Source organism: Periplaneta americana, chromosome 10 (assembly GCF_040183065.1).
Source record: "Periplaneta americana isolate PAMFEO1 chromosome 10, P.americana_PAMFEO1_priV1, whole genome shotgun sequence".
Classification (NCBI taxonomy): domain Eukaryota; kingdom Metazoa; phylum Arthropoda; class Insecta; order Blattodea; family Blattidae; genus Periplaneta; species Periplaneta americana.
In genome coordinates, this window is record NC_091126.1 from 139,600,567 (window position 1) to 139,625,075 (window position 24,509).

At 35.3% G+C, this 24,509-nt stretch overlaps 1 protein-coding gene across 1 annotated transcript in view; it reads right to left on the reverse strand.

Moving 5' to 3' along the window:
- Nucleotides 1-306: 306 nt before the first annotated feature.
- The window catches only part of LOC138707741 (MAM and LDL-receptor class A domain-containing protein 1-like), a 280,376-nt gene continuing 256,173 nt past the window's right edge, over nt 307-24,509 (reverse strand). Inside the window, exons 15-18 of the mRNA XM_069837606.1 lie at nt 23,206-23,376; nt 11,745-11,947; nt 8,796-8,961; nt 307-675 (exon numbers count right to left, since the gene is read on the reverse strand). Of these exons, the coding sequence (XP_069693707.1) occupies nt 644-675; nt 8,796-8,961; nt 11,745-11,947; nt 23,206-23,376 (572 nt within the window). The 3' untranslated portion in view covers nt 307-643. The remainder of the gene's footprint in view (nt 676-8,795; nt 8,962-11,744; nt 11,948-23,205; nt 23,377-24,509) is intronic.

A 24,509-nucleotide genomic window follows, 5' to 3' on the forward strand; every position in this document is an offset into this window, starting at 1 on the left:
TACAATTCTCCTTAAGTAAATGAATAAGAGTATAAATGACAGTTTTCTTATTGTATGAACACACGGAAAGGATTGTGTGTGTTTTTCACATTTTTAATTCAATTAAAATATTTATTAATTGTGAAATAACTGAAAGAATTCTTAAAATTCTAACGAGAATATTTTATGCCAATTTCATATCGAAGAGTAAATACGGGTTTTAAATTATTAGAAGAACTGTGTGGACAATAAATAATTATCTTAAAACATTTATGTTAAAATGTATTTCTCGGATTTTCAATCCAATGTACAGAATATTCTCTCTATAATAATGGGTTAACTTCATGGACGGTAAAATGCTTGGGCAGAAAATAATTATTGTATTCTGAATCCAATTGTGACGTATGTACCATTCAGTATTGCGTTTATCTCGGAGATTGTAGCAAAGAACATTATTTCATACGAACAAAAGCATTAATTTCTTTCCAGGAGAGGAATGTTTGAAAGCTGAATGCATAAGGAGGGTAAAGGGTTCTTTGGATATAGACAAATTTATTGGCAACTTACAAAAGACTAGGTTAACTTCACGAATAGTGCAAAATATATACACAGTATATAAGGAATAAATTAAGCATTGCATAAATACTGGGTCTTCAGTCTGCTGTCACTCTGATGGCTCCGCTTCTGAAGGTCGTGCTGAAAAAAAAAGACAAACGGGTTACTGAATTAATTTTCAATTCATATGTCCCACTGATTTTATCCAATAAAAAAAAAAACAATTTTTTTTGTTGCAGAGATTGTGGAAAAATTGATGTGATATTTTCAATTATCTCTACGTAAAAATATAAATCGGAACATTAAGGGATTAGGTACAACTTACATCAGTAAAATTTTGGAAGTATTCAACATTTTCTTCCTCCATTACTGTATCTTGTACTATAATGAAAATTGTAAAACACTGCCCTTCTGCTATATGAAAAAAAATATTTTTACGACTTAAAAAAGTTGAATTGCATTTTTTTTTCAAAATTCAGTTCATTGTGCAGTGATAAAGCGTTGCCCACTTAACTCAAAAACTATCCAACATTCTGTGATAAAAGCATTTGTGTGTATTTATACATGCCATATCTGCAATATGATGCAAGATCACTTCTCTACCTTTGATACATTGTGTGATAAAAATGAAATCATTTAAGAAAATGGTCAAATATCAGTATTTTCACTAACACAAAATAAAAAACATATTATTTACTAAGGAATGTAGTTGAAGGAGCAGCAATAAAATAAAAGAGAGAGAACATGAAAAAGTTAACAAGTTTATGATTTATGACAGAAACGCTTCATCACTGCACAGTAAACTGCCACCATTTTGAATATACATATACATATATATATATATATATATATATATACATACACACACACACATATATATATATATATTTTTTTTTTTAAATCGTAAAATTATTTTTTTCATATAGTAGAAAGACAATGTTTTACACATATCAATTTTCATTACTATACAAGATACAGTAATGGAGGAAAAAAATGTTGAATATCTTTACAATTTTACTGCTCTAAGATGTACTAACCCCCTAAGTTTCAATTAAATCCCAGATATGCCTGAAATATTTTTTTTTCTTTTTTGCAATTTTTGTGTATTTTACAAATCAGATTCAATGCAATATATAATTGAAGTACATGTATGGTGTCGAAACATTCTAGTTGTAAATGGTTGAGTTAGAAACAGGTGTCCTTTTAAAAGGATAATAGGCAAATGAGCATATATTTTGAGGAAGAATTGTATACTATGCTTATATGAAAGGAAACAATGTCATTGTTGTAATTTACAATTATTATTGTTTTTGTTATTATTATTATTATTATTATTATTATTATTATTATTATTTACTCATTATTATTACTAATATTATTCTGAAGAGCGATGCATAGTGGCTACATTCATTTTAACTCTACAATGCTATCGTCATTGAGTAGTACTGTATTGCTATTGATACGTAACAATGACGTAATAGGCGAAAAGAGTGTTGAAGTTTCGAGGAGAAGGTTATATTTGGAGAGAAGTGACGTTTCGTACACTTATAACGAAGCAATTGCTGTGGCAATGTCGAGAGACACGTTTGAGTTCATTTTCTCAAATCTACATTGTTGTGATAATGACAATTTAGATAGAAATGATAAATTTACGAAAATAAGACTTCTTCCAAAAAATGCTGAATGAGAAACAACAGAAACTTATGTCCATTTATTGCCTCCCTCCAGAACTTCACCAGTCTTCAACTTGTAAACAGATCTTGCTGTGTTAGCAGAACATTCCTATGACCTTGTGTTTGCTCTCCACACGCAAAAAAATTGTCAATCCATTCCTCCTCACCTCCCTCTCCTCATCAAGAAGGCTATGCTGAAATATGTCTGCTCCTGCTGCAAGCTATGAACCAGGTAGATTATTAGGTGTTACATCACATTTGTCCCCTCAATCTCGTCTGTTATGTCTTCAGTGGTATTTGTAGGCGGCATTATATGTCTGTATTTCAGATGAAATTTTGTCCGTAGCATAATTTTCAAAAGTAGATAGCATTTCATTTAGGGAAAGTTCACTAAAAGTTGGAAAAGAGACAATCACAAAATGTATGGGGATATTACTATTGTCCTTTTAAAAGGACACATAAGTTTTCGCCATTGTAATGTCTCAGTGAATAGATATCTCAAACGTATTGTGGTTTCACATAATATTTATATTTATTAAGAGTCATTTTATCTATAACAATTTGTAAAATATTTAACTTTCATATCTGATTTGCGTTTCGAATACCATAGCTAAAACAAACGAACCACTCTCACGTCCACATCTCAAAGTCAACAATGACCGGAACTCACATTATCAGTATTACCACACCTAGCAAGCCTCTAATTAATACCAGTAATAGTGACACCTGTGAAAAAACAAATGCGTTAAATCCAGAGAAAGAAATCTGAAACATTGACCACTGTCCTTTTAAAAGGACAACAGACATATCTGGGTTAAAGTAGACAATTGCATGTTTGATAAATGACAAGGAAAAGACTGAACATAATGAAAGCAACCTCCACTTAATTTACTTCTACGGTGTTTGCACCAACTGCCTCATGTGACCTGAAGAGTGTGACAGATTCAAAACGTGGAAAAATATAAGGTCCGCTATTTATAAGGCGCCCGCGGTAGTAAAATGACGACGGAGCACTTAGCGGAAAACAAGCAAGCAGGTTCCGCGAGCGAAAATCACTGGGGACAGTGTATGTACAACAGATAATACAATAAATTCACTGCTACATTTAGGCCCACATTGGAGTTCGAAAATACCCTGCGTCACAGTCGGAACACAACTGGCACCGTTTGAATTTCAGCTGGTGTAATAGGCCTACTAGCTATCGTAGCATGAATATTGTGTTTTTCTTCTTCTATTGCAGAAATTATAAAAAATACGGCTGTGAGCAAGTCGAGTTGAAGAGAGTAGTCTCAGCACCTTCCCAATATTGAAGTCATTTCTGAAGTCCACTGATGAATTTCCACAACAATTTCAACATGTCATCGTTGAGAATCTGAATGATTTAGCGACTAGCTTCAGAGATTACTTCCCTTTATCAGATTCTGAAAACTCATGGATAAGAAATCCCTTCGAGTATGGAGTGGTACAATTAAAAACTTTGCCTGAGGAGGAGCAAGATGAACTTATTGATGTTACTTGTAATGGCTTATTTAAAATATTTTTCAAAGATGTACACTTGATCAGTTTTGGGTGAAGGTATTTTCTGAGTATACCAAAATAGGTGAAAAGTCATTGATACACCTAGTTCCATTTTGTAGTAAATATCTTGCTTTCCTGAAAAACAAACATAGAAATCTCCTCGACGCTGAACCTAATTTAAGGGTAAAAGTAGCAAATATTAAACGAGACGTGAAAAGAATTGTCAGAAACAAAAAGAGATGTGATTTTTTCCATGACATCTAGATTCACGTATACAGTATACTGTACTCGTAAGTTCAATTTAACTATTGTTAATGTTGCTACCTATGTCTCAACTACTACGTCTACGCAGATACTAAAATTTAAAGGTGTGGGGTTAGTAGCTTGCCTTAAAAATAAAAAGGGGGTCCACAACTCTGAAGTAATTGGGAACCACTGTACTAGAGCATTAAAAATAGCTTCACAGGAGGTAACAAAGCCATAAATGTGCACTAAATTTTAAGTAATATATTTTTCACACATCAATTTTTTTTAATTTACTGGTTTTTCATCTTTTATAATCGTCCTTCCTGCTTGGATACCCTACTCGGGAGCGGTAAACTGCAAACACGTTTCAGGTATATGACTTAAAGAAGGTAATTTACACACATGTAATTTGCACACACCGATTTTGGATATGTAATCTGCACACTCAAACAACCCAGGTAATAAAACCAAGATGTAAATTGCACACAGAGCTATAATGGCATGCATTTCCTTTGAACATACTACTATTGCGATATTAACGTATTAACTAATAATTTATATTGGTAAGTGATAATTTTTTCGCTTAATGAATTCCAATCAGGATACATGCTTCTCAGTAAAATCTTTTATATTTCTCTCCATAGATTCTTTCTTCTTTAAGGAGCCTTATTTTTAATTTTTGCTGCAGTAGATATCCCCTGAATTTTCACATATATGTATATATGAAATTCAATTAACCTGTTTGTAAACGTATAAATATCAGGATGAGCAGAGTAAAATGTCTTGTTGAATCTAATACTCACATACATTAATTAGTTGCACGCTGCAAGCTTTCTGTTTTAGCTGCCCAGATTGAAGGAGGAAAGGTAGCGTCATCGTATACATAGGTGCCTACTAAAATAGTCACAAAAGTTATCTAGCTTTTCATCTTGTGGCTTAATAGCCACTAAATCAGATACAAAACAGTCGCCATCCTCATGTAGGTCTAAAAATGGTAGAGCGAATACAAATTTTAACCACCTGCCGATTTCAGAATCACTTTTATATTTGTTTATTAAACCATATTTTTTTTTAATCGGACGAAGACAAGATTGACTTACGTGGAATGTGCATCCAATGACATTGGCTTCACTCCATACAACACTTATTGCAGCATAGATAGCACTTATAAACAACTGTGTTCAAGGACCAATACTTTATGTTGAACTGCTGTGCAACTATCCATCTGAGTCAGTCTAATTCATACAGTACCTCTTTCCTTTCATTACAATTGTCAATTATGTTTATCGCTTGTAACATTTGTTGACATTGCGTTCGATTTATGTCATTTATTAAAAAAAATAATCCTAATTATACTGTGTGTGCAGTTTACATACGACCCTTACTACCTAGGTTTTGTTGTGTGTGCAGATTACATGCCACAAATGTACAGCAAAGACATGGGAAAAAATATACCTGAAAAGTGTGTATAATTTACCTCCGCCCACCATACGCACCTGAGCTTAAAAATAGCGTTGCAGTACCTGACAAAGGTATAAATTCTCACTAAGTTATTATGTAATATAATTATAACATGTCGAGTTGTATCTTAAAGGAATATTTTTAAAATTCCCTGGTTTTCCGCCATATTAAAACCGTTCTCTCCCTTCATGTAGAATACAGCTGTCTTGCATTCTTCCTAAATGCAGTTACCAATCTGTACTCTACTCTTCTATCCTCTGTAATAAGATATTTAAAAAGTTCAAATTTTCATATATTGATTCCTTTGTTTTATTGTCCCGAAAGGAGTAACCTGTCAAGGTTTAAATAATTTCATCTCTGCTGCTTGAATACTTTGAATCGTAAGGCTATCAAAACCAATCTTTCTGACACATTTACAACAAAAGTAGACGAGATCAAATTCCTATCTAATTTCAAAATGATTTCTTTTCTCATTTTCCAAATACCTTTCTTTTGACTACCATTGTTCGAATTGACTGGGGAGAGGCCGAGGAATTTCCCCCTCTGGATTTTTTCTTCAACTTATACATTCCGGTGTTCATTCCGACAGGAGAAAGAAAATTACTTTCTCTCTATATATGTTTTGATATTATTACTACCACACCGGCCTGAATACCGGTATTTTCTTCTGAAATTTCATTTGCGAAAACTTTCTTCTATTTTCTGTATGGCAGTCAAACCATTATCTCTAGAATAATTAATATTCTATACTGAATTTATTCTGAATATCGTTTATAAGTGTAGGCCTACCATTTGTATTTTAAAACTAAAAATTAAATTATACTTCAGTGTAATAATGATATATTAAAACATTTGAGGCTATGTCGTTTGTAATATAGAAGAACTACTATTTCTTAATTAATAACACGGTGTTGGTCATATTTAACTTTTTTTTTTTTTTGTTCCGTGAATTCTTCTTGTTGTAATAAACTCCCGTTTCTTTACAAACAAATTGGTGTTTTTATTTTTGCGTAATCTAAAAATTTTCCAAAGATATGACCATTTGAAACTGGAACTTACTTCAGAATAACACTGTATTTAAAAGTAAACATGCTATAATATGTATTTAAGTATGCTGAATACCAAAAATATGTATGTGTATGGTATCTAACGCCTATTCACTTCATTTGCGTCATTCAGGTTCCGCATATTGCGGACAGATGGCACAACTATGACCCATTTTCAAGTTCCACACCACTTCGGCGGGCCACGTTATGGATGATGTGAATCTGTGGAAAGTTATGTCCTATACTAGGATGAGTGTATGTGTAAGTGTTCGTGTAAGTATAGTGTAGGACAGGCGTGCTCAAAACGATAAGCTGGGAAGATTCGAATAAATGCATCCCGCAACACAAAGGTTACGTGCTTACAGGGTGAGAGGCGATTTCAAGAAAGAAATGAAGCAACGGCGGATTATAGTGTTTTGCTGATGAGAGAGATGAACACGCCTTCTACACAAACATTGCTACCAACAGTAACCTAATTGCCACCATTGTCTCAAGTGGCCTAGTCACGCTTCGCTGCACGGAGGGGGTGGAAAGAGGTATATTACGTCAGTATTATGTAGTACACCCCTTTCTCGTCTTTCCAGGGGTTAGAGTTAAAACTCCACCTACACCTCTGGTGTAAGAAATGGGTGAGGAAGATGAAGGGAGAGGGGGAAACCAGGTGCCGGAACGTAGCCTGCTCGTGTCGACTAGCACCAAGGGGCCCGCCAGGCTTAACGTCCCCATCCGACGGACGAATCACTATCAACAGTGACATATGCCTTCTCTTCATATGCACTGCAGAGAGATTTGGGATTTTACCCAGGTATATTTGTGCGCAATCTAGAAGTTGTGTGCACCGCCAACTCTCCTAGTTCCTAGGTAGAAATTTTACACGAAAATCTCTGACCCCGCCGGAAATCGAACGCGGGCCGGCTAGTCTGGAAGCAGACATGCTGCCACAGAGCTAACACGGCGGACTTACTAAAAATATGTAAAAATACAGAGATATAATTTTATTTTACTAACATTTTTAATATCAACCTGGCTATAACTTTGGATTAACGGTTGAGAACAGGAAACACCGTTTGTTACCCTTTCCACGACTAGAGTTCGATGATACTAGCGTCAAATACAAACAAATCACCTTACTAGGTATAGGAGGGAAGAAAAGTAGTTCATCTATTTACGTAAAATAGGAAATACCGCAAGTTTGAGTTTGAAAATTTTCATTAGGTTTTTGTTTAATCAAAATACAGTACAGTATTAACAATAAGTGTTTTTACTCACGAACTGAGTTATCCATGCGAACGTATCCATTATGCAGTGTATATTATACTGTCTACAGCACATTAGTGTACAATATATAGAATGAAGTTAAATTGAAAAATAATCATAATATGGGTATTTAAACACATTTTTGAAAATGGTGGCCGTTCATTTCGATACAGGCTCCAGTTCTTTTGTGCATATTATTGCACTATAGACTATTGCATCTAATTCCAATTACCAGTTTAGTCCTCTGTACTAGTAACTCATGTTGAAATAATTCTGTACCTACTCTATAAAAGAGTACTTTACGCCCTGCCCCACCCGTATAGATAAAATTACTCAGACATGCTCTCTACTGTCCGTCCAAGTGGTTATATCCCAGGATCGAGGAAAGGGGGGAAATCACGTGACAGTTAGTTACTTTACGAGGTCCTTTTTTAAGTTATTATAAACAGTTGTATAATATTACGTAGAGGTCTAATTCCTAACAGAAATTAATGTTTTCAGGAAAGAGCTAAGACAGCCCAGCCACTAGCCTTTAAAGAGGGGTTACCAGAAGCAAGTGGGGGAAATCGAGATGCGACGTAAGTAAACGGACAACAGTACCTCTGCGAAAATATGATTCAATATTGAAACCTCTTTCATCGCTGGAAAACGCGAACATATTTCTTGGAAGTACTATACTCACTAACTCAGTACTTTTTAATATGTGCGGCCTTGGTTCTGTATGGAGGACAGTTGGAACTTCATTAGTAGTAGGGGTGGGAGTGAAGTACATTAAAAAACTCAGGTGCAATAAAAATTGAATTAAAAATAAAATGATGTTCCTGTATATGGTTTGAATTTCCACCGAATTTGCAAATAATTTTAAATATGGACTATGATTCACTAGTGAACTAAAAATAATATTTACGTACACAATTATCCGAGCCCTCTTCGTAACTAACTGCAGCCTAAAGGGATTGTTAAGAAAAAACGGAGATAGTAGAGTGATATATCTTGTGTGCTTATAAATGGGATGCGAGTGAAAAACAAGAGTGACTCCAAGATAATATTTATTACTCACTTTTACAACTTCCGTCGAGCACCTTTATGTCATCGACAGCAAAACCCCCGTTGCTTGCTTGTCCCTCCATCATGATTTTAAATGGCGAAGATGCGTCGATGGAAAATTGGGCTGGTGTCCAGACGGGGCGCGACGAATCGTATCCGTCCGCAGTCATCTTCCACATCTTCAAAAATAAACAAATTTCGTTTCAAAGAAAACAGTGAAGAACTCAGCCGAGATGGCTGTAGGTCTTTTAATTGGTTATTTTACTACGCTTTATCAACTGCTGTGGTATCTAGCGTCTGAGTCAGGCGAAGGTGATAGTGCCATCAAAATGAGTCAAGGGTCCAACGTTGAAAGTTTCCCAGTATTTGCGCGTAATATGTTGAGTGAAAACCCCGAAAAAAAACTGAACCAGATAACTTGTCACAACCAGGATTTTAACCCGAGCCTGCTAGTTACTCCACAGCGGTGGGCGAGAGGACTATAGGACGTGACACAAGTGGTAAGAATAGACAATGTGTAGGTAATGTAACAGTGCAGATTTTGACTGCTTAACTCTTGGATAGATTAGAGCAAAAGATTCTAATAACAAGAGACCAGATTTTACAGGGAAAATTTTTCATCAAGAAAGGACAAAAAAGGGAAAGTTACAGCCAAAAAAGTGGACTTCAAAATGGACTATATTACTCCCCAAAACACACTTCAGCACATTCATGGATAGTGTTGTATTTGATATAGTCAAAAAAGGACTTCAAAAAGGACTTTAATACTCCTTGAAAAGGATGCTATTTTAATTGAAAACACACTTCAGCACATTCATGGATACACATAGCACATACAAGCTTATATTTATCGCTTCACTTCATAAGGAAATTGTTGTATTTGATCACATTCAACATTTCAATATGTTTCAATATCATTCTGCCCCTTTGAATGCTGAATGTCTTTACAAAAAGAAAATGACCGCTCAAGATGAACTGAAACTAGAGGTGAAAATTTTCTTTTTTATCCCGAACTCTAAATCAGCACACTTTTTTAGTTATTCAGTGTCTGGAATCATAAGAAGAACGATATTTATTTTCGCTTGCTCAGGAAGTTATAGGCCTATAAGGGACAATTATCTGAATGTTTGCGATATTCTGTTAAAAAAGGGCCAAAATTAGCGATGCAAATCTAGTCTTTCAGGTAAAGCTCCCTGTAGAGCAGATTTGAATAATTTCAAGGGAAAATTGTTCCGGGGCCGGATATCGATCCCGGGACCTCTGGTAGCGATAGTACGTTCAACCAGAGGTCCCGGGATCGATACCCGGCCACGGAACAATTTTTCCCTTGAAATTATTCAAAATTAGAGATGTTTTTGAAAAGAGGAAAAAAGGGAATATAGATTAAAAAGGAAAGTCAAAACCACATAATTTGGTCGGAGGAAGATAGTTTTGAATATCGTGATTAATTATTTCATGTTTCGTGTTGAAATAAAGAAGAGATTCCCTTTAAAATCCGGTCTCTACTAATAACATATTAGTCCCAAATGAATATTTTTCTAAAAAAATTGTTCCGTATTAGTTAACAAAGTTTTCCTCAGTAATTACATTGTGTACTATTCTGACTTTTATTCTTATTAGATAAACTGAAAGGAAATGATTTATCCCTTTGCAGTTTTTATATAAAGTGGGAAATTTTCTTTCAAATCAAATAAAAATTTTAACTCGTGATGCTATTTTCTGGTAATAGGAAGTATGGGGATCTTGCCGCAGTGACTAATGGACGGAATGCCTATTTCTATGTGTATTGTGAGATGAACAGACAATGCTCTGTTGCCAAAGTACGCAGACATTCAGCTTAATTTTGCAATTAAACATTCACTCAATCACAAAGCGCAGAATAGTTCTTATTTATTTATTTATTTTAATGTATTCTAATGCCCCCTTTAATCTGCATAGTTATATCAAATCCATCTTGTATATTTGACGAATTTCGAAGTAATATTTTCTTTATGCATATTATCTGAATTATAATTTTAAAATCAAAAACGTATTTTTGCGCTCTGAGGAACCTCTATAGAGTTCGCGTCCCCGGATAGCGCATAGAATGTACCTCAGATATGACAGTTAATAAAGAAATAAAATTCCTTCCGTGGACCAAACATGCCGGACAAAACAGTTTCGTTAGCAATGGTGGAAAACATTTTATTGTTCTTGGGGTTTAACTCGTTCACTGAACCGGAATTTACTATCTACTGTATTTCCCCAAATTCATTATGATATTGTCCCATACAATGACCGAAGTTTCATGAGGAAATTTCTTCACTCATGAAGACTCGAACCGGCGCGCATTCCGTACTAAAGTATTGACAGCATGAACGATAATTTACAGACCAAAATTATTTCACATTGACAGACGACATGTACAGATCACAATGGAATGAAGGGAACCTAGAGACTTGGAAGTATTATGGGATAAGAATAAACGGAGTAAATCTCTTGTATTTACAATAACGCAGTTAATATTATTAGCAAATTTTGTAAATATTTTTGCGTAGGCTACTAAGAAAGAAATGCTACTCTCTCGTCACCAACCTCTGACAAGTATTGGCGTAGTTCTACAGTATTTATAACGTGCCCTCACAGCAACGAATAAATTGTGAAGAATTTTTATGTCTGTTAAATTCTCTGGGCATCTGTCTTACTTCAAATAACAACTAGAATCCAATGACATGCGTTGCAATATGTTGACTTCAAGAATAAACATGGTGTGAAGTATTATCACAGTCTAGTATACTCGTATACAGTCACGAAGCTTGAGTTGTGAGGGTGCTAGGAATAATAGACTGTGCAGGTACTATTTCGCATTGTCTGTAATGAGGAGATAGTAGCGATACTAGTCGTTAGCAACTATCCATGGGTGCATATTTACTACGTATTGAGCTTCGCGTCTGTATATACTAGACTGTGGTATTATACCAACCATCTGTCCTGGAGAGTTCTCAACGTTCTCGCTGGCGTCTGCCCTGAAAACGTGCAGTTGTGTGGAGTCGCCGGCGCCGAAGGCAACGTACCAGAAGGTAAAGCAGAGAAAGTCGCTTCCTTTCCCGTCCATCACAGGGGAAACCATTTTCACTTCACTCTGCTGCTGGTTCGTCGTGAAGATGTCGAAAAAAATATATCCTTCTGCAAAACAACACCATGTCGTCGTGAGAATACGGAAGTAGTAATAACTAATAACACTAGTTTACTTTGCACTGAAGACAAAACAGAGATAGGCCTAATAGAAGAGGAACAACGAGAACACAAAGGGCACAATGTGAGTAGACAAAGGAGGGGAATATAAGGACAACAATGGGAATACAAATAGAGGAAGCAACATATAAGAAGAAAAAGGGGAATACAAAGAGTACAAGAAAATGCAATGAAAACAATAAGGAGAATATAAGGAGCAACAGGGGAATACAAGGAGTATAAGGGGCAAAAAAAGAGAAAAGGTGAATACAAAGAGTAGACTACAAGAGGAATGCAAGGAGAACAAGAAAATGCAAGGAAAATAAGGAGAATGCAAGGAGCATCAATTCAATGCAAGAAGAATGCAAGGAAAACAAGGAGAATGCAAGGAGCATCAATTCAATGCAAGAGGAATGCAAGGAGAACAAGGAAATTCAAGGAAAACAAGGAGAATGCAAGGAGCATCAATTCAATGCAAGAAGAATGCAAGGAGAACAAGGACTCTAAATAAAAATTAAAATAAGTATAAGAATAAGCAGTAACATGAAGTAATTTTCAAGCATTTATTTATAACAAATTATTACGTTCTATGACGAAATAAACTTGAAACCTTGTTTAGTCAAATGGTTGTGACAGTAAGTACAGGCCTAATAAAATACGTTCATGAAATTATTTTCCTTTCTCCTGAAAAATGAATTATAGTTTTGTTGGTTACGTCCTTATTCCAGGGAGGCCTTACTTATACACTATTCCAAAAAAAAAGGAAAGAAAGACAAAAAAGAACTAAACGCGTGTTGTGGTGTATCATGTTTTACTCACTGATACTTGTAACAAAGACAGCAGAGCAGGTTTAGCGTGGCTAAGATTAGGGGCATGGAAGGGTAATAAAATTGTCAACGAAGAAGGGAAGCGTCTTTGTCCGCTTTGCAAAGAAAAAGACTCCTATAAACATATTTTATTACAGTGTGTCGAATTGGAATATGTACGGAGAAAATATCTACCACCCTCGATGCTAAGTCAGAATAGGAGTTCGCTTGCATGTCTTGACCTCATGGGGAACAGAGAATAGGAACAAAAGACTGGATTGTTCCTCTTGAAGGTGAGAAAGATTAGAACTTTAGCTGTTGAAGTTTGTGACGCGAACTGAGGAAGGGATAATAGTATCCACCCAACTGTACAATTCTATGTCTTTTAGGTTAGGATATATTATACAGATTGTTTAAAAAGTACGGGACATAATTTCAGTTATGTATTTCCCACATGTAGACAATCAAAATAGTTTATTACAACATGTGTCTGGAAATGCTTCATTTCCGAGTTATGGCCTTCACAACATTGAAATTCACCGGAACGTTTTTCTTTCCGCAGGTCGTTGTCTTTACAGAAGATGTTCAAAATGTCCACCTCCTGCTTGAATACAGATCTCACATCGATGTCTTATTGACCTGCGAACACGATCCCAAACTCCAGGAGTATTTCGTATGTCCTCAGAACATGCCACAATTCGATTCCGAAGGGATTCCAAATCAGGCACCGGAGACGAATAAACCAATGATTTTAAATGGCCCCACAAGTAGAAATCGAGAGGGTTCAGATCAGGTGAGCGTGGAGGCCAAGCAATTGGGCCACCTCTACCTATCCATCGATCAGGAAACCTTCGATCCAAGTACCGGCGAGCCGTACGACTGAAGTGTGCAGGAGCGCCATCATGCAAGAAGTGAATGTGTTGACGATTGATCAGTGGAGTGTCTTCTAATACATGAGGTATGGTGTTTTCCAGGAAGTTTGTGTACGCCTGCCCCGTAAGTCTGTTTACAAGTACATGGTGTCCAACTAATCGATCACCAATGATACCGGCCCACATGTTGAGGGAGAACCGCACCTGGTGATGAGATGGAACAGTTGCAAGTGGGTTTTCATACGCCCATACATGCTGATTGTGGAAATTTGTTATGCCATCTCATTGAGCAGCCATACCAATGTGGGATTTCTCAGTCTTTTCGGCAGGTACGACAAGCCGTATCTTCACAGAAGGGTGCGGAGTGCGAATGTGCGTCTTGAGCGGGCTCTGATGAGACCTGGGGCATCACACATTGGTTTGATAGATGTAAGCCCTATGAGAAGGTATGAATATACGTCACATGGCCTGCATCTGAATGGTAGAGGCAAGAGCACCTTTCGGTTCTTATTGCTAATAGCATCAGAGGCAGCCATGTTAAAAAGCAGAGTTGTAATATTCCTGTGTTAGTTAATGCTAGGGATTCTCCTTTTTTAGGTTAAACCTCCCACCAGTAAGGTGTTTGAAACAAGTTCAACTAAATTGTAAATGCTCTGATGTTTCTAGTAATGAACACAGTAACTTCACTATTTTTCATCAAAATATTAGGGGATTAAAACAAAAAACTGATGAATTGATCACTTCTTTAGCAACTCAAAATCATAAACCTCAGATATTATGTATAACTGAACATCATATGAAGCAACAGGAAATACTACAACTGTCTTTACATGGATATGTATTAGGTTCTCATTTCTGTAGACATGTCTTCCAAAAAGGGGGTGACTGTATTTTTATCAGAGAGGATCTATTATTTAGTAAAATTGATATATCTGATTTTTGTCTTGAACAAGATATTGAAATCTGTGGAATACAAATTGGTTATGAGATATCAAATTTAATTATCTTATGTGTTTATAGGGCGCCAATGGGAGATTATAAGAAATTTACAACTAACTTAGATTCATTATTGAAAAGACTTTATAAACCACATACTGAATTTGTTATCTGTGGTGACATAAACATAGATTATCTATCAGAAAGCTCACGTAAAAGAAAATTAAACTCACTTCTTGAAACTTATAATCTTAGTCACACAGTAAGTTTTCCAACCAGAACATAAGCTGGAAGTAGTACTGCCATTGATAATATATTTATAGATAAAAGTAGATTGAATTCATATTCAACAGTACCATTAGTCAATGGCCTGTCTGATCACGATGCACAAATTCTAAGTGTTTTCAATATGAGTAAAAAATTCCAAAGTGTTAATCTAAAACTAAAAAGAATTATAAATGCTGAATCTCTTCATCATTTAAATACATGTCTACAAAATGAATCTTGGGAAAATGTATATAATACCGATACCATTGATATTAATACTAAATTTAATGCATTTTTCACTACATTTACGAATTATTTCAATGAATGTTTTCCAGTCAAGGTGGTGAAAAAATGTAAAAGTAAAAACATGTGGATAACTCAGGGAATTAAAATATCATGTGCTAGAAAAAGGAATCTATATTTAATGAGTAGGAATAGTGATGATCCTCATGTTCTTAATTACTACAAGAATTACTGTAAAACTTCGACTAAAGTTATAAAAGATGCAAAGAAAATGTATCTGAATGAAAAAATACAAAATTCAAATAATAAGATTAAAACTATTTGGGATATTATTAAAAATGAAACTAATCGATATTCAAAGAGTGAAAATATTACTTGCATTAAAACCAATGGTAGTAAAATAGATAACGCAAAATCAATTGGAATTCATTTTAACGACTTCTATATAAATATTATTCAGAACTTAAACATTCAAGATTGTGCAGAAGATGCTGCACTTGGTTGCCTAACTGATGCATTTAACACTGAGTTTTTAGGTCTCAAATTTATTCCCACTACCGCAGCAGAAATCATGCATGTGATAAAGCAACTGAAAACAAAATATTCCTCTGGATATGATGAAATTCCAAGTAAAGTTCTGAAAGCTTGTTCTGAAATATTATCCCATCCGTTAAGCTATCTATGCAATTTGTCAATGCAATGTGGTATTTTTCCTGAAAGACTCAAATATTCAATAGTAAAACCAATATACAAAAAGGGAGATAAATGTACTATTGCTAATTATAGACCCATATCATTATTAACAACATTTTCAAAAGTGTTTGAGAAAGTTATGTATAATACATTATATCATTACCTGGAGTCCAACAATATATTAGTTTTAGAACAGTTTGGATTTAGAAAACAAAAATCGACAGAGAATGCTGCTTTTAGTTTGGTGGATGAAATACTAAATTCATTAAATTCGAAACTACATGTAGGTGGGATTTTTTGTGACTTGGCTAAAGCATTTGTTTGTGTAGACCATAGTATATTAGTAAAAAAATTGAAGTTTTATGGTATTAAAGATGAGATGTTGGGTTGGTTTACATCGTACTTATCAAATAGAAAACAAAAAGTAGAAATAAATGTACCAAATAGTCATAAAGTTACTTATTCAGAATTTAGAAATATTAAACATAGTGTTCCGCAGGGGTCAATTTTAGGTCCATTGTTGTTTCTAGTTTATATTAATGATTTAGCCTTGACCATAAACAATTCATCCCATGTAATTTTATTTGCAGATGATACAAGTGTAATTATTTCAAGCAAACAATACGATCATTTTATAAACACTTCTAATACAGTGCAGAATCTAATGAATGAATGGTTCCATGCAAATAAACTAGCACTTAATGTTGATACAACCAGTGCAGTCAAATTTAGTACATACAATAGTGCTCAGGTTTCCTGCAGTATTCGATTAAATGGAACTCATCTCAAAGAATCTATAAGCACAAAGTTTCTTGGTTTAGAATTGTATAATCACTTGAACTGGAAAACGCATATATAATGTATTACTCGTAAATTGAGCTCTACCTGTTATGCATTAAGATCCTTATCTACTATTGGTGATATAAACTTACTTAAAATGTCATACTTTGCATATTTTCACTCTGTAATGAAATATGGATTAATATTCTGGGGTAACTCCTTTGAAGCTAAACACGTTTTCGTTTTACAAAAGAAAGCTATAAGAATAATGGCCGGTGTGCATAAAAGCACCTCATGTAAATATATTTTCCGAAACTTAGAAATCTTGACTTTACCTTGTGAATACATTCTTTCCCTAATGATGCTGTATATTAAGAACCAAGATAAATTCAGTAGTAATCAAGACATTCATCATTTTAATACAAGACATAAATCAGATCTTCATCTACCCTCTGTTAGTCTAAGCTGTTTTAAAAAAGGAGTTCGCTATTCATGTATAACAGTCTTCAATGCACTGCCTAATTATCTTAAAGATTTGAAGAACCACGAGAAAAGGTTCAGAAAAGAATTAACCATATTTCTACATACTCATACCTTCTACACAATTGATTAATTGTTTATGCTTGTGAATTGAATTATTCTACTTAAATGGCATGTACAATTTTATATAGCTCAACTAAAATATGTTTTTATATTGACTTAATCTGTTTACTATGTATTGTATTTTTTGTTTAGCATAACTGATGAATTGTATGTACTGTAACTTGAATAGTATACTATATAGGTCAACTGATAAATTGTTTAAGCTTATAAATTGAATTAATCTACTTCATATGAATTGCATAGCTTAACGAAAATAAGTTTGTAAATTGAACTAATTTGATTGTATATGTTTGTATAGTTTGGCTGATGAATTGTATATGTTCTTAAAATGATTACTAGTCTGTGTAGCTCTACTTATGAATTGTATATAGACCTACTGTAAATTGAATGGTAATATGTATATGAATTGTTTATGATTATGAATTGAATTAATCTACTTCATATTAATTGCACAAATTTGTATAGCTTAATGAAAGTCTGCTACTTTGTATTGTATATATTTGTATAGTTTTGGCAGATGAATTGTATATGCATTAAATTGAATAGTAATCTATATAGCTCTACTGATAAATTGTTTGTGTTTGTAATTTGAAGTAGTTTGCATGATATGTATTATCAATTTCTGTATATCACAACTGGTTGAATTGTTTATGCCTTAAATTTAATTAACTTACGTGTTTTGTATTATACATATAGCTCAACTTATGAATGATCGTTTGCGATTGTAAATTTAATAATCTGATTGGCTATGTATTGTATACTTTTAGTAGAGCCATCGATGTAGCTCAGTCGGCAGACTCGCTGGGCTGCTGATCCGGAGCTGCGTTCGGGCTCGGGTTGGATCGTCCTTTGGTCTTTGGTTTCTTCCGAGGTTTTCCCCAGCCATGGGACTGAAGCCGGATGGTCTATGGCGAGTCCTTGGCATCAACCCCTTTGATTTGATTACCCCCTTTGATTTGATTACCTGGTTGGGTTTTTCCGAGGTTTCCCCCACCAAAAGGCAAATGCCGGGTAATATTTTGGCGAATCCTCGGACCTCATCTCATCTCACTACATCTCGCCAAAATGTAAAAAAAATGTAAAAAATTGCACAAAATTGTAAAAATTGTAGAAAATTACTAAATTGTAAAACTATAAAAATTTGTAAAAATTGTAATTGTAATATTGTAAAATGTTGACTTGTTCCACATCTTAAAGCTTCATTGCTCATGTAAGATCTATGGAATAAAATAAATGAATGAAATGAATGAATGAGCTACGCAGGTGGTTTTTTATGTCTATTTGATAATATTTAATATAAACTTATATTAGTTGAAGATTTACCTTAGAATGTCGAATAAACCAAATTTAACATGGTAAAACATTAATGCTATGCAGTAGGACTAATAAATATTTACCTGTACCAAAATAAGGTCGTGTATATTTTGCTATAGGCCTAGTGATTCATTTTACACATAATGTCACAGCAATGTTCCGATATATTAAATTCGATATTACAAATAACGTGTATGCCCATAAATGTTACGTATGAGAATGAATTCATCAATAAGTTTCAGTTCTGTGTACACTTGCATGTGGAATTGTCGTTTAATTCTTTTATCTTGCAAGTTTTTGCAACCAAATGCTATGCACGAAATCACCTTCTTCAATTTTAAATAGATGTTAGCTTCATATAGCGCAAAAATTAGATCGGAGAACGTAAATTTAAGTTCGCACAAGACCACATAGACAAACTTCACAGGACGATATGCTGCAGACAAAGACAACGATACTTCAGTATCTCCTTCCTTGTCTACTTCAGCCCCTGGCGTATTGTGAGACCGCTAGGGTCCGTTACAGTTGTGAAGCACAGAGTTCAATGATTTCAATAGTCTCTCGATAGTATACATCGAGTTGGAAGCAGTGCTGCTCATCGGAGTGACTACTACCGCGGAGGAATCGGAGATTACGAATAAAGCTCTCCACCGGTGATCTCCGATACTACCGTAGGTGGAACAGGGGACATATGGAGGGATGCGGGGGTTCGGAGCGAAGCGACAGTTAGCTCAAGGACGACCGGCGCGTACGGACTGACGGTAGTTGTGAGGGGAATAAAATGGCACCAAATCGGATATCCGTCGCATGGAAATTCTTTAATTTAGTTGAAGGTAATAATAAAGTCACACACTGTAAACTTTGTGGGCGAATTTACTCTAAGGGTGGTGGAACTTCGAATTTGTTAGACCATTTGAAGCGATCGCAGAATCGCGAACTTGAAAACAATTACGCAAAACATTTGATACGATTTCTTTTTAAATTGTTTTAGTGCTATTGTTCCCAAACGCTCACAGTCGTGAAAAAGTCTTGAAATTTCTCTAAAACGTAACTTTCGAGGCAATAAAAAACAAATGAAATATTTACAAGACGACTTGAGTTATATTTTACTGTTAAGAAAACTTGAGTTATATTTTACTGTTTGGATTAAAATATTTCTGAATGAAACTAAAGAAACATCTGGCAATAATATAATTACAATTATCCTTAAGTTGATATCCACTTATATTTTTGTTACAGAGCAGGAATGGCGCGTTTTAGAAGAGGCAGTTCAAATACTGACACCCTTTAACACAATAATCACAATCCTGTCCGGTGAAGAATCTGAATAAATTATGTTGGACAGTAAACTTTATCCCATTGATAGCCCACGTTTCTTTAGTTTCATTTTGAAGCTCCCTTAATATATTTTACGTTAACTAAACCGATTAGAATAATAATGTACAAACCCTGTTTGCGATTAAACGAGAGTTTCTAGAAGAATTAAAGTATAAATGTTTAAATTAGCTACTGAAAAGCTTTACTTCTGCGTTAGTTTTGCAGTTAGATTGAATGTTATTAATTTGATCAATGACAAAACTAATACGGCTTTCCACATATACTATGAATTTCAAAACTAGAAAAAAAAATCTGTCAGCTAACGTAGCACTTTAAGCAACACAAAAAAAGAGCCGATGAAAGAGAGAGAGATTAACATAAAAGAGAGATTAAACAACAAATTACAACTTATTTTAAAAGATACGCGTACGTCAGCCGACTCGAATCACTATCTGATCCGATTAAAGGAATGCTCAGCGGAAAGTGCATGTCTGCGCCACAGCACATATACAACCTGCGCTGCATCAATCGGAGATAACCGGAGGTCTCCGATTGAAAGCGCGCAAACAACCGCTCCGGAGAAAACCTAATCATAAGCAGTACTAGTTGGAAGTCTTCTAATGAATTTGTCTATGGTACGAAAGTTTAGCAACAGTATAACGTTATCCTAGTGTTCCGAGTAGCATTCATACTATTCGTTCAATGTTACATGACCGTTGAGCGCAGATGTCGCCACTGTCGTTGTATACAAGACATCGTCAGTGATTTAGGAGCGCGGGGCATTGAGGGGATCAAATTATTCGTGGAGGGGGATGAAGCACTCTGCTGAAACATTACATACAAGTTGAGACGATGCGAAGGTATTTATTTCTCCTTCTCTTTGCCCTGAGTCTGTCCGCGACAGAACGGTAGCTGTTACCCATTATACCTGCACCCCAAGCTGTACACACATGAAAATAAATTAATAAATAAAGTACATACAGCCATACAAATGTTTGACACTTACATGTTTAAGTACATTTTAGTCCCGTTCTTACAATATTTTCAAATAATAACTAATTAAATTAAGTTTTTTCACCTGCTTATTTAACTACGCTATATCAAATACGAAGTTATTCAGCGTCGATGGGATTGGACATAGTGAGATGAGGCCGAGGATTCGCCATAGGCTACCTGACATTCGTCTTACTGTTGGGGAAAACCTCAGAAATCCTAACCAGGTAGTCAGCCCAAACGGAAATCGAACCCACGCCCAAGAGCAACTCCGGATATAAGGAATGTCAGTTTGCATTATAAAGACAGAGGGAGCGAAGAGTGCAGGTTGTCCCTTTGTGTATTTTATTGTGCAGGAACTAGAGATGAAAAAAAAACATTTATCTTCTGCCCTCGATAGATTTTTAATGTTACAATTGAATCGCTTATTTCAAACCAGTCAAACACCAAAACAAGGCATATGCAAACTCAAATGTAACACCTGCAACAACTTCTACACAGGACAGACAGGCAGATTACTTCAAACACGTTACAAAGAACACATCACAGCCATAACAAAATTACAAAACACCTCCACATATGCAGAACACATCACAAATGCTAACCACACCTACAGAGACATCAACACAGATATGGAAATATTACACATCCAACCAAAATGCCAGAAACTAAACACACTAGAACAATATGAAATATAATGTATAGGTACACAAAAACACACCCCAATGAAATTCTCAACACACAACCCAATTTCAGAACATACGCACTCTTTGACTCTACATTACACCACACGAACACACCCTCACAGGAAACAAAACAAGAGGCGCCAAGACCAACAACGACCAGTTCTGAGGATAACCCATAATAGGTCGAAACATGTAAACCAGGTACGATAGAATTTAACACAAGAAAGTCTTATAATACGTATTCCGAAGTGATACAGTGTTAAAAGTTGTGTAATCAAGATGTATAGAAAAAAGGAGTTAAAGGCGGCATAATGTTCTATGAGGGTATACGTACATTTTAGTGCTGAAAACAGTCAAATGCCGTCCTCCTGTAATGGCCAGACATTACGTTGAATTTCGTGTTTATGTTAGAAACCAGTCTAGCGACAGCACTTAGCTGGTTTCTGCAGTAAATTGCGGGTAAATTTTGTGTTCATAGTTTTGTGTTTAGCGGAGTGTGCTTGTAATAATAATAATAGACCTATATCGCAGTGAAATGTCTCAAAATTCAGAAGACGAACCTGTACCAAAAAGGAAACGAGTACTGGTAAATGAAAACACTTATAAGCGTAATACTATCCGCAATGCAAGGGTAAAAGGAGAAGGCTATGTTTCTTATTCTGGCAGGGAAGTACCTCAGAAAACCAAGCCCGACATTCTCACTTGCAAGTGCAATGCGAAATGTGATTTAAACTTTAATCAGGAAGTGATAAATGAAACCTGAAGATATTTTCATTATCTTGAAACTAAAAACTCTCAAGATAGGCCTATCTATATTCAGACTTTGGTTGAGGTTACTGAAGTTAAGCGTATACGTAAAAGACAAGGTCCAGAGCAAGAGTTAGGCAATGAAAATGTTAAGGAAAGCACTTTTAAAAGATCTCACTCTTACATTATAATTTAAGGACTGGTGGTGTACTGAAACATGTTTGCAAGAATATGTTTATGAAAATCCGTGGTATTTCGTATAACAGATTAGGGAAAATTTGTCAGTTATTGCTTGAAAATACTACCCCTAAAGACATTATACATTTCCTTAAAAAAATGTGAGTTTTATAACAAAATACTAAATAATTCGAGAATTATGCCATAAAAATGCGTTTGCACCACTCGTTTATTGCAGAAACCAGTTAAGTGAAAAATTTTTGTATATTTTTATACCTAAGTTAAAACGCACAAAATAATTTTTTTTAGATAAAAGGTATTGAAATATGTACTACTTTGAGCAAAAAATGTTAAAACCACTACCAAACCATTTAGTCTGATGCTAGACAGTTCTTTTTTATTTTCCCACAATTGGCTAAATTGGCGCTTGTCTGGTTTCTGAAATAAGCGATTCAATTAATCTAAACAGCAATAAAAATTAAATACAAACGCTTAGTATAGACTTTCCAAATATATATTGCCAGTAAAAATAGTCAATAATAAAATCTGTCACTTTGTTGGAAGTCAATTAGTCAAACATTTATGAGCTACACTGTACTATCTTCCCCTTCACTGACGGTAGAGAGTGTGAGTAGAGGGGAAAGGCCTATCAACCAAACTGAAATAGGGAATAGTTCCTGGAATCAACACAGGTCAATTTACAACAGACGGATTGTAGTCTGCATTGCTCCCTGCACGTTTCCCAAGCTGGAGGGCTGACAGTAACAAAACTATACCTGTAGTGCCGAAAGTCTTGTCGGGAAGCTGTGCAGGACGGTGCATGTCGAAGGCGACTTGCCAGGCAACCATGCGCTCATTGGGATCTGTGCGCGTCATGTTGGTCCATCCGCAGATGCCTCGCTCGAAGGAACAGTCCTCCGGACGCACCGCCGCGTGGCGTGGCTTCCCTGCAACACAGAAGTCAGTCGTAGATAAACCATTGTACACTGCGTGGCAAAAGTCTCTCCGCAGTGAATTCAGAGGCGCGTGGGAGAGCTTAATTTGGCAGCACTAAGATAAGGCGAGGGAGCAGCAGCGGTGCGGGTCTTGACCTGCAGTAACTGAATATCAGCCTACGTATGTACAACTGAGTGTGGACATTGTGCTTGTAAGAAGTGGTTGTGCTCAAATTAATCACAACGTTATGCGAACGGCTAGGGCTTCGGATTTCCACGCTGGTAAACCGGGTTCGAATCCAGACGGATCCAACTGGAATTTGTAGTGAAAAAACAGTGTTTGGTGGAAGGGTTCTTTCCCTCCTGAATCCCCCCATTGCTCCATTACCCTTCATATGATGCTATGTAGTTCGCCTCCCATTATGCGCCAAGGTCGACGCCAATGGCGGCGAAAAGAGCTACAGTGTAATTCTTTTGTATTGTATTGTATTGTATTGTATTGTATTGTATTGTATTGTATTTATTAACATTCCATGGTATTCATACATGCTTACAGCTAGAATATGGAACAAGTCAAAAAACTTAATACTATTATAAAATCTTAATTTATAGTCACAGTCTAGATGAAATATATACAGACGAGATTTACAATATAGTCTACTAGTACAACACATAGTTTTAGTATCAATTTCATGAAGTGTTATTGAATGTCATGAATTCACCTACAGAATAGAAGGCGTGAGAAATTAGGTACTTCTTTAATTTGGCCCTAAATAATTTTATGTTTTGAGTTTCATTTTTTATATCGATAGGGAAAATATTAAATATTTTTACTGCCATATAACGCACTCACTTTTGATAGCACGATAGACTTGCCGATGGAGTATGAAAGTCATTTTTTGACGTGTATTTATGCTATGAACTGTTGAATTAGTTAAAAAGTTTTCACGATTACATACGAGGAAGACTATTAATGAAAAGATATACTGACAAGTCATGGGCATTATTTGTAGTTTTTTGAAAATAGTCCTACACGATTCCCTAGATTTGGCACCTACTATTATTCTAATTACTCTTTTTTGTAATAGAAATATATTGTTACTATCTGTGGAATTTCCCCAGAATATTATTCCAAAACTCATTAC